The sequence below is a fragment of the Gymnodraco acuticeps genome, unplaced genomic scaffold (assembly GCF_902827175.1).
Source record: "Gymnodraco acuticeps unplaced genomic scaffold, fGymAcu1.1, whole genome shotgun sequence".
Lineage (NCBI taxonomy): Eukaryota > Metazoa > Chordata > Actinopteri > Perciformes > Bathydraconidae > Gymnodraco > Gymnodraco acuticeps.
Genome location: NW_022990023.1, coordinates 5,577,574 through 5,589,268, shown reverse-complemented (window position 1 = coordinate 5,589,268; position 11,695 = coordinate 5,577,574). Strand labels below are relative to the sequence as shown.

At 43.9% G+C, this 11,695-nt stretch overlaps 1 protein-coding gene across 5 annotated transcripts in view; it reads right to left on the bottom strand.

The window, feature by feature from the left end:
• Positions 1-3,111: 3,111 nt before the first annotated feature.
• bahcc1b (BAH domain and coiled-coil containing 1b) overlaps positions 3,112-11,695 on the bottom strand; it is a 66,636-nt gene continuing 58,052 nt past the window's right edge. For all 5 annotated transcript variants that reach the window (XM_034214371.1, XM_034214370.1, XM_034214373.1 and 2 more), the window contains exons 22-28: positions 10,811-10,886; positions 10,614-10,722; positions 10,356-10,472; positions 10,054-10,191; positions 6,549-7,903; positions 5,568-5,804; positions 3,112-4,719 (exon numbers count right to left, since the gene is read on the bottom strand). In XM_034214371.1, coding sequence (XP_034070262.1) covers positions 4,510-4,719; positions 5,568-5,804; positions 6,549-7,903; positions 10,054-10,191; positions 10,356-10,472; positions 10,614-10,722; positions 10,811-10,886 — 2,242 coding nt within the window. In that variant the 3' untranslated portion in view covers positions 3,112-4,509. The remainder of the gene's footprint in view (positions 4,720-5,567; positions 5,805-6,548; positions 7,904-10,053; positions 10,192-10,355; positions 10,473-10,613; positions 10,723-10,810; positions 10,887-11,695) is intronic.

Below are 11,695 nucleotides of genomic sequence, written 5' to 3'. Positions count from 1 at the left end.
ACACACACACACACACACACACACACACACACACACACACACACACACACACACACACACACACCATGTATACATCACTTCAGGGGACATTACATTGACATGCATTTCCTGGAGACTTATCCTAACCTTAACCAACACATACCTAACCCTAACCCTTACCCTTAACCTAACCAAGTCTTCACCCTAAAATTAATGATTTCCCTTATGGGGACCTCCAATTTGTCCCCATAAGGGAGGCGAGTCCACACACGCACACACACACACACACACACACACACACACACACACACACACACACACACTGATTGAGCGCTTCTCAATAGCCTTTAGATTCCCCTACACTGGTGTCATGCCTCAGATGTGACGTCTTTGTTCCCACCCGTCAGACCCCCACCTTAAAAAACTGAAGAAACACAATTAAAAAAAACTGCCACACCTTTCCTTGACACCTTGACCCTTCACACTCACACACACTCACACACACATCGGCTCGTGGCATGTTTGCTCTTACGACGTGAAAGCCCTCTCTCATTAACCCAGAGGGCACCCCCAGCCTCCCATTGTGCCCCTATCTCCCGCAGCATTCTGGGTAAAGTAGTTTAACAATGTCAACCAGATAAGCCCAATGCAAACGTGCTGATAAGCAGTGAAAGACTGCACTTAATGTGTGTGTGTTTCTTGAAGGCGTTGCTTGATTGAGGAGCCAATGAGGAGGATGTAAAAGACCAACAGTGAGCAGAATGGGTATATATATGTGTGTGTGTGTGTGTGTGTGTGTGTGTGTGTGTGTGTGTGTGTGTGTGTGTGGTCACCCTGGCAGGCGCACAGTTTCATATCTTTGTAATAACAATCTAAACTGCAGAAACAGCTAAACACAGAATACAAAAGAAAAGCAAACACACATCCCGCTGGACAAAGAGTCTGTGTGATTTCAAAATGGCCAAGGACCATTAGCAAAGTTATTCAGACAAAAAAAGTGACTCAACTTTTCCTGTATTGACAAGTTAAGCAGAAGGAGAGAGATCCGCTCGCAGAAAAGAAAAAGGGTCCGAGGAGTGGAGGGGCCCACATGTAAGAGAAAAGAAAACGCAGCTCAGTGAAATAAAGTTTACGGCCGATGTCCAAGGCGACGCTGAATCTCGAGCGTTTCTTCGCCGGCTGCCACGAGGCCACTGCACTGTAATGCGAGGTCAAAGGTAAATCCTCTATCCAGACTTTAATGTCGCAATGAGCCGCGTCACAAAGGCTCCGCTGCGATAAAAAGGTGTGAATATTTCACAGGAATTCTCAAATAAAACGCAGTCCCAGAAACTCCACTTAAAGGAAGCTGAAAATCAATAAAAGTACACATAAGTAACTAAGTATATTTACTCAAGTACTAATAATTTCAAGGGACTTCTATATTACTTGAGTATTTCCATTTGTTGCTACTTCAGAGGCAAATGGTGTACTTTTACGCCACGACATTCCTTTAATACCTTTAGTTACTTTGCAGATTTTGATTAATAATGAGCAATATAATCAACTTTAGACTTTAGTTACCTGGAGTATACAAAGTCATTAAGACTAGCTGCATCCTTACCAGCTTTGATAACACTTCATCAATAATTAAAACATATATATATTATTCTGAAATGGAGTAATGTGCATACTAATGAGTAGTATATATTGATGCTAAAACTTTTGTTCTTTTACTAGAGTAACATTTTGAATGCAGGACTTTTACTTGTAACAGAGTATACTATACTTCTACTTTTACTTAAGTACAAGATCTGAGTGTTTCTCCCTCCTAAAGAAGAACAGGAATGCATGGAGACTGCGTGGATTTACATCAGACTGTACACAAGACAAGCTGTTTGGTGAGCACATGAGCTGCATGTTTGCATCACACACACACAATTGTAAGCACACACCCATGCACAAGTATTTGAAATCTTGGCAGGCCGAAACCCGATATGGTCGCTTTGTTCTCTTAATGGTCCTGTTCCGTTTTTATTATCCTGAATACCTGACCCACCTGTACACCCAGGTGCCTTTACCCTGCGCGTCGTCTCTCAGGAATCAAGGGAAGATACAGTTTCCCTTTCTATCCCCATTCTTCCCCTTCTATCGACAGCTACAGTTTCAAATTGCTTCCTCCTCTCATGTGTTTCTTCCTTTCTCCCTCCCCCTCCTTATTCTTTCTCCTGCGGTCCATTTCCTGCAGCAGACAAATGATCGGCATTGATGAACACAAGGCCGCATTCAGAGGACTCACGCCCAATCAGAAGTGGAGAAGAAAACAATCAAGATTTTTTTTTGTAAGAATCTTTTTTAATGAAACACAAAAAAGGCAATAAAATTAAGATAAATATTTTTTTCCTTTTGTACATGAGGAAATATTTAAGTCATATTTCCCAAAGAATGACTGAAATTACATAATATATTTTAGTAGGCAATCTCAACCGTACAAAGCAGTTTTTCCAGTGGGTCTTAATAAAAATAAAAAAGCAATGATGTCGCTTCGGTCAAAACGTGATGTTTACAGCTCCAGTGTTTCTTAGAGAAAATACAGCTTTAAAAAAAATCAATCAATAAAAGACCCATAAAAGTAATATTTAAAAATGGAGTTTCACATTCCTCTTAAAGCTTTTGCTTCGCAGTGTAACAGCAACATGTTGTTAACAAAATCAGTCAATGTCCTTAAAAAAAAGAAAGAAAAAGGCAATCATGATTCCCCCCCCCCCCCCTGTACATCCTATACACCGACAACCAACAGTCGTCACAGAATTGCATAAACGGTACGATGGAGGAAAACATAAAAACACACACATACACAGACATTTTGGCAAAGCAGGAATAAAAGTGACAAGAAGCGTAATTTTGTGATTTGATCCTTATCTTGTTTTGTCTCTTATCAACATCGCCCCATTGAATTGGCTCTGATTGTCCTTCACAGTCACGTGACGCCATTACGGTTGCCATGGTGACCTCAAGTGCATCAGCTGGGCAGCGTGCAGACAATGTTGCTGCAACGTTTCTCGGAGGCTGTCATAGCAACGCCGGATGAGCACGAGCATAACCTCCGTGATTGCAGCGGGTCCCGGATTCAGATTTGATTGATCGTTTTTCTTTTTCTTTTTAAATGTCTTTTTTCATATAAATTGTTTTTAATGCGATGAAACTCACAGGTGCTTTGGTATGTTTCTTTTTTTGATGCCAGATAAATATCTACATTTGATATAGGAATACAGGAAATAGATAAAGGAGATTCTTATAGGATCAGAGGACAGCAGAAACTCGGTTTCTTTTCCAGTATTTGTATTAAAAAAGCACATTTTAAACCCAATGGAGTGAAATAAGGAGAGAAAAATGAATTTAGACAAAAAGAGCCTTTTTCTGATTTCCTTAGAAAAACATTTCCCAAACACCCTTTCTACATATTTAAAGTCTTCACATCAGTTGTACAGTTTGACCCCGAATCTCCAATCCTGTTCAGTGCATTGAGAGAGAAGGACACTAACCCTCCCTCTGTCAAAAGCCCCCCGATCCCACCCACACACACCCTCAAAAAACGTAAATAAAATAATCTCTGCAAAAGAAAACAACAAATATATATGTATACTATTTACAACATGTCATATTATACATGATGCTGTACAAAGCACGCACACACAAGCGCCCATGCACACACACATCTCAAATAAACAATCCAACTACCTGTACATGTGTCTCTGCACCCGCAATAGGTGGGTATGAGAGAGAGAGGTATTGACGTGTATGGCTTGACAGGAGAAGAAATTCCGGTTTTCTGAGGACTGCACGTTTAGTACGGGACAGATTCATATTCAGAGAGTTCCAGATAAACTGCCGAGACGTCATCCCTGCCTGATGAGCGCGGATGAACACGTGCCACATATTCAGTACAAACACACTCACCGCTAAAGCACTATTTACTTAGAGCTCATTAAATGCCAAACAGGGTCATCGCAGTCACTCTGCAAACACACATTCACACTCTCACACACAAAGTCCGAACTACAGTGTTTTTTTGGTCCTGTTGGGGATCTCCCAATTGTCAAACTACCAGTATAAGACCATTAAAAACCCTCCAAACCAGTGCGGTTTACAGTAAGTCTCCGAGTCAGTCTTTGTTTTAGACTCCCGCCGTAGTATATCCAAGCGACTGTAACTCCAAAGTGCTCATGTCCTTGGTTCTTTAGTTTCCTTGTCGACGATATCCTCTGTTATTTCAGCCACAGGGAAGGCTGCCGACAACAAGGAGCCTCGGTCCACATCTGATAAAGAGGTTGAACCTGTCACGGATCAGACTTTTCCCCAGAACAAAACCTCTTAGTGCCAGTACTGTCAGGCTTTATCCAGTGTGGCCAGCTCCTTCTCTCCGAGGGACAGATCAACACGCAGAGTCAGAACTCTTTGTCTTGGTTTGCCTCCGTCCCTAGCTCCGGTCTGGAAGCAGGATCCAGAATGTAGGTTAGACATTTTTGGATTTCTCTCTAGCTGGAGGTGCTAGGACACGATGGCCATGCCGTCCGCGCTGATCAGCTGACCCGTGGTGGGTTCGTAGGACCCCGCCAGGTAGAAGAAGTCGTTGGCCGCGCTGCCGGGCTTACGGTCACGCGTCAGGTGATCGTACTCCACCCTGCTGACCACCTGGCAGCGATGGGAGATGGTCTGAACATCGTTCTCATCCTCGTGGCTCGACTGATACAATGCATTCTGGGAAAGATAGACAGGAAGAATGGTAGATTAACAAGGGGGCGTCAATTTGTGTGGAAAAGAAGCGGGGACAAAGGTGGTTCAGATTATCTTTAAATGGTCCCAAACCTGTACAATGTTTTTGCCATGCAACCAGTTTGAGGTCAGAGTAGATAATTAGCAGGATTGGGAAAAAACAAGAATCTATGTCAATATGTATTTAAAGTAACTGATGCATGCTTTTTTGGGCAACATTTAAAGGGTCCCTATTGTGCTTTTATGTGTTATCCTTTTCCTGTAATGTGTTAAATAGGTTTCAGTGCATTTAAATGGTCCGCAAAGGCTAAAATTCCACCTACTGTATGTTGATAAATCAGCAAGGATACTGTATATACAGCCTGAAAACGTTGCTTTCACAAGAAAAGCTGTTGTTTTTGTTTGGCAATATCGTTCGTGCCTCATATGTCAAATCCGTTTTTGTCATGTCTCGTAGCGTGGGTTGTAGTTTGAGTTCCTGCCAGTTGTGATCTTTTCTGTTTGCTCAGCCATGATGGATATTTCTGCTCATGCAAACTCCTCAGCTCTTTTTCTAGTTATTCCAAACAAACCACTATTGCTGTTGCCAAAAATGCAAAATGCATGACTTCCTGTGCGGCAGGAGAGACATTTTTCCTGGGAAAGAGTATTTAGAAACAGTACATGATAACATTTTCATGAACTAAAGTGGATGTTCAGCCGTTCATAGCGGATGGAAACGGGGGAATAAAAAAGCAGCAAAGAGGTAATATATTTATATGAAAATTTCACGGGCTGTTACTTTGACCATTCCCTGTTTTAGAGAAATTCTACTTGCACTCTGCGGCCTTTACCTTGCCATCACGGTGTCGCTTCCCCAGACGGGTCTCCTCCGGGTGGTAGAACCACTTGACCCTGACCACCATGCTGGAGCTCCAGGACTCCCAGAGGCTCTCCACCCGGCCCACGTAGGGCAGCTGGGGCCGGCCGGGTGACAGAAACACCGCGCAGTCCCCGACACGCACCGTCTCCTTGCCCCTCACGATGGCCTTGTAGAAAAGCTTGCGGGCTTTACCCTTCAGACCTCTCCTCTGTGGAGGGAAAGGGAGTTAAAATAGCACTCTGTCAGTTTATTCAGCGCCGAGGGCTCATTTCACCACCAAAAGTCAATTAAGATGTGTTTTTGTTTTGCTAAACCCAGGCTACCAAAGCACGGTTAGATTTAATACTTCTTTCCTAACGCCAAAAATGAGCTAATGCCCACTCATAACACTCAGATCCTGTTGAGTTACAGGACCATGTTAGCTGGCACACAAATGGAGAAGAGCTTACACCTTTATTTCTGCTCTGTCGTTTCATTTTTAACGCTGCAGATGTTTACAGAGCAAACAGCGCGGCAGAATGTAAACTGAGAGTGGCAGTGGCTGCTCAGACTGTTTTGTTCTGTTATCTCAGGATCATGACTTAATAATCAGGATAACACAGTCAGAGAATAAAGCCTCGTAGTGTTGCCAAAGTCTACAAAGACTGAGAAAGACTGCAAGGACAAATTCTATTTGATCATTGTATGTCATCAAGATATGACACAGCAGACTGAAACAACAACAGTCTACTTAAGTTGTGAAGTGAAAGGTTATTGACATGGTTTCGTAATTGTATGACCAACATAACAATGTGTGATAATGGAAAAGTCTAGAATCCATTTCATGTCTATTTTCACCAGAATGGACGCGTGTGAATTCTCTTTTGACTTTTCGTGTATGTAAAGGGCCCCAAAAATGCGTTGATTTCAACTCTGCTTTAATTTGAATTGTACAAAGCCCAACGTGTCTTACCTGTGTGGGGTTTCCGGACCATTTCCAGAGCTGGCGTCCAGGCAGAAGAGGTGCCAGGCTGGGCAGAGGCTCAGGTGAAGACATGCGCTGCCGCTTGGCCGGGTCCTTGGAGGAAGATTTCTGCAGCTGGCTCCCTGGGCTGCTCTGCCTCTGATGGTGGCTGCTGGACCCTCTGTCCTTCCTCTTCAGCTGGGCCTTAGCCGTGCTACTGTTAGCCACCAGACCTCCTTTTGACATCAACTCCTTCCTGTTTTCACTCCTCACCTTTGACCCCGAGATGCTACCTTTGGCCCTATAGGGAGCTGGAGGTGAGGAGCTGGAGGGGGCGGAGTCAGGGTTCAGGAGGTCAGAGGTCACGTTTTGTCTGTGTTTGTGTTTGTCCTGCTGGAGTAAGGCGCGTCGCAGCAGCACGGCGGACGACTCTTCATCCGATGAGTAAGAGGAGTCGTTTTCTGACGAGCACAGGGACGATGAGGAGATGGAGCCGGAGGAGGAAGAAGAGGAGGATGACGAGGAGAAGCAGGCGGAGAGACGGGAGAGAAATCGGCTTCCACGTTGGGATGCGTCCCCTGTACTTCTCCGTGGAGCTTCAGCATCCTGACCTTCATCCTCGTCTTCCTCATCAAGCTCAGAGTAAGAGCTGGGGCAGTCGCTCTGGTAGTCCAAATCCCCTTCTTGGACTCCGAGACCTGCAGCCAGGAGATCCTTCCTCAGAGGTGGAGATCCCTTTGAAACCCCCTCAGATCGGACCCCGGTGATATCTTTCTCTCCTCCTGACTTCTTCCCATCTTTCACCACCATGGCAGGGTGGATGTATCGCAGCGGCACTCCTGCAGAGGCCGGACTTGTATCCCCTTTCCCTCCAAGTCTTTGTAGCGCCTTTCCATTCTTTGTTTTGGGCGAGGTTACTCCTTCGTGATCGAGCTTCACCAGGAACTGCTTTCTGTCGCGTTCGCTCGCCGGATGCCTGTTGTTAGACGCCATGTTTACTGATGGGGAGCAGGCAGAGGACGAGACCCCCATGGAGGGTCCAGAAGAGCCAGGTCGCCCCGATCCAGAGCTCCTGGAGGTGGAGTAGCTGTTGGCGATGCTGCTGAAGGAGTCTCCTGCAAAAGGGGAGCCGAAGATGCCTTTAAATGGCGTCGGCGGAGCGAGGAGGTGGGAGGGCCGGTGAAACATCCCAAGGTCTCGCTCTCTCCTCCTCTGGGTCTTACGGGACGTCCCGTTGAAGAGGAAGAAGTCAACCGGAGGTCGCTTCTTGGGCGCAGACCAGTTCAACAAGGAAGTGTTGCCTTTGGTTACGGTATCCGTGTTCGATGTCTTTGGCACAGAGTGGACTTTCTTCGGTCTGCCAACTGAAAAAGGAGAAGAGTTATAATCAGGCTTGGGTTGTAATGGATTACATGTAATGGCATATCGTAATCAGGATACAAAAAAACACATAACTGGTACTTTAAAAAAAAAAAAAAAGGGAATTACTAGCAGGATGACAAAGTAACAACCCATCTAAAAATAAATATACTTTATTATATATATAAAATTACTTTTATATCGCGATACTTAGATTAGGCTACTAATCAAAACATTTAGTAATTGTAAACCATTTGAAGTAACTCTCTCGCCCCTGTTATAATCAATATGAAGTAATGGATCTTGAAAGTGATAATCGTGGAAGAGTTTTGGAGAAACGTTAACCCTTTATCTCTTTGATCTCCACCTAGCCAGGTATAAACAACATATCCATTACTCAAACTAAAACAAAACCTGGTAAACCTGTCTCTCCCTCCGGTCTTATTGTTACCCGGAGTTTTTGAAGAGTAAAAAGCATGTTGCGTAACAAAAGAAAACACACCGATGACACCTCGTTAACGCGTGATTGATGTGGTCAAATAGAGGTTAAATGATAGGAGGCAAACAAAGAGTTTTAATTTACGAGTCTTTCGGTTTATATCCCTCCCCTGCTCTGACTCGGGGGCATCTGATAAGTGGTTGGCAGTTTGAACTGTAAACGAGGCGGTGTTTGGGGGGATTTTCCAATATTGCCTAAAGGGCTGTGAATGTATTTACTAGTTAGACCAGTACTTCTCAGACAACATCAAATTAACCTTTGGTGTCTGAGGGACGTACAATCCCAGAGTGGATTCCTCAGTGTTATTAAATAAAAACCCATTCTTTCCCACACATATAAAACTAAAGATTCAAGTAGTTTATTTCCCAGAGGGGCCGGTTATCCTGCGTTGGGTTACCCCCAAAACACACCAGGAGCGTCTGCGCCGCGTTACGTTGCGGCTGCGCCACGCTGCGACCTCCTCCTGCGACAACACACACCAGACGCGTTTCAAAACGTTGCGGAAGCGGAGCGTCGTGTGTGCAGCCTCGCAGTTGTTGTTGATTTTGGAATATTTCCTGGACATTTGTACTTCTACAAGTAAGTAGGCTATACGTGGTTAAATGGTTTATGTTTGTGTCTGTTTAAATCGTGTTTATTGTTGTTATTTCCTATTTTGTTGTGTTGTAGACTACAGACACAGTTAATAATAGCCTAATTGTAATATTCCAGTTATAAACGACATGAATCAAAGATGTGTTATTAACGAAGCACTTTTATACTAATAAAGGACTGGCTTACCTAAAGCCAGTTGAGTAGCACTTGAAATGTTTGGCTCTATGAAACCTGATGTACTTATATGATTCTGTTTTCTTCAAGGTTGTGTCTTCCTGGTCGAATGTACTTATTGTAAGTCGCTTTGGATAAAATCGTCAGCTAAATGCAATGTAATGTAATGTAATGTAATGTAATGTAATGTAATGTGTTGCTGTATTTTAGTGGTAAAAAAATATGCATTCATCATCATAATTATTCTATATATATATATCATTTACAGTGCCTGTAAACCGGAGGAGAACGCTGGCATGTATTCTCCTACTTGTGGGGTCTGTTAAATTAGTATATGTGGGGGATGGGCCTGGCCCGGATGCTCACCTTTCCACTTCCTGCGAGGGGGGGGCTGCCTGCCCGACTTTGCTTTACGGCTGCGCCGCGGCAAAAATAAGATTCATCCTAATTTTAGAGAAGCGCTGCGCCGAGCCGCTTCTGGGACGCGTCTGAGCCGTAACGCGGCGCGTGTGGTGTAATAGCACCCATTGACTAGAGTGGCCGCGATCCTTACGACCGCCGCGGCTCGGCCGTAACACGACGCAGACGCTCCTGGTGTGTTTTGGGGGTTAGTCTCGTCACTTTTTGGATAAAATAGCAAAACCTAAAAAGTTATGAATTAACCTAATATTTGCCTTAACCCTTAGGTTAAACCCTCAGGAGACATTGCACCTAATTTGACTTTCAAACACGTATGATTATTATTCTTTTTTATGATCAACGATTTAAAAATACATTTAGATTTTTGCTCCTTGCGACCCTTCTTTTTACCCGACTGTTGATAAATTCTCAAATTGACCATAGTGACGTAAATATATGTACAGCTAATAGTGGTAACATTTCCCTCACCTGGTCGTTTCTCCTGGGGCCTTCCTGCTGTCTCATCATTGGCCGGTTTCTCTGTGGGCGTGTCTTTCCTCTCCTGGGTGGAGCTTCTTCGTCCGCGGCAACCAGGGGAGATCAGAAGAGCTGGAGAGGGTTCAACACCTGATGGAGAAAAATGGGTTTAAACTAACGTTTTTAGCTTGATTGTTTCTTTCTTTCCTTCCCTCCTTGCTTCCTATCTTCCTTCCCTCCTTGCTTCCTATCTTCCTTCCTTTTTCTTTGTTGTTTGTTCTACTTTTGTTTTTTCCTTCCTTTCTCTTACTCACAGCAGATTTGGTATCCTGGTGGCAGGAGCCTGATGTTTGTGAGGGAGATCCTTCCTCTGTCTCCATCATCAAACTCCACCATCACGCTGCCTTCCTTCTCCTCCTCACCTGGACTCCCTAAAGCACAACACATAAAACAGAAGACATTAGTTTCTGGAAAGGCACTAGTGTGTGTGTGTGTGTGTGTGTGTGTGTGTGTGTGTGTGTGTGTGTGTGTGTGTGTGTGTGTGTGTGTGTTTATCAGTACTTCCTGCTCACCTCGATGGATGTATCCGGGGTAAAGACAACGAGAGCGCTCACTCCAGTACGTACACACTCGTGTCCCTGCAGTGAGGATGGTCTCGCTCTGGGGCCTCACGTCCAACACCTGGGAAAATCACAAAATGATCTGTATTACAAATGTTTCAGTAGGAGTTTCCTGTGACAGATGCTGGAGCCTGAAGACTGAAACTCACAGCTTCCTGTAGTAGCTGCTCCAGCGAGTAGATCCGTGGGCGATTCCCTCGTTCTCCTTCGATGACAACACTGAATCTGAGAGAGACAAAATGTAAATAATGTAAATGTAAAATAAAAACTTGACACTTTTTTTCCACTACCAGCTGTGCTGGCTGCCACTTCTGTGTATCTTGGCTTTATAGTTGTCTAGACTACCAGAGCTAGTTTTTGAAGTTGTAAACCAGAGAACACTGTTGTTGCATTTTGGCATTTTATTGCTTACCTTTAGGGGTTCCAACTATGAAATTGGTAAGCTAAGGTGGTTATCATCTAACATGTTGATGCTTATCGTTTTGGAATCAGCAACCCTGGCTCCTATACAATTACTTTACCATATAATTAAACTGCAATGCGACTGAAATGTATTTTCCACCCGGATGTATGACTCCAGTCCTACGGATGTTGTTGCGGATTTGCGAAAAATTACAAACGCTTGTTACTTTACTCTTCCCTGGCGTGCTTAATGTTCAAAAAGGTCTTTGGGATTGGTAAACCCCTTTGAGAAGTCCCGCCCTTTAGCCTATCATGTACAATGTGTTCGGGCACTAGCCAATAGAAGCACGAGTGTCACGTATGTGAAGTACACAAAGTCCTTTTGAGACCATTTACATGCACAAAAACCTATATAACACACGACTACAGGAAAGGGAAAAACCCCAACAAGCATAATAGGGGCCCCTTTAAATGAAATAACAATCATCTTTTAAAATAATCTAATGCTGACTTTTGATTGCATGCTCAATACATACAGCAGTTTACTGAGGTCTTTTAACTAAGGAGATTTGCAATATGTCAAAAAACTAACTCAATCCAAATATAATCCCATGCTCTTTGGTTGGGAGCAT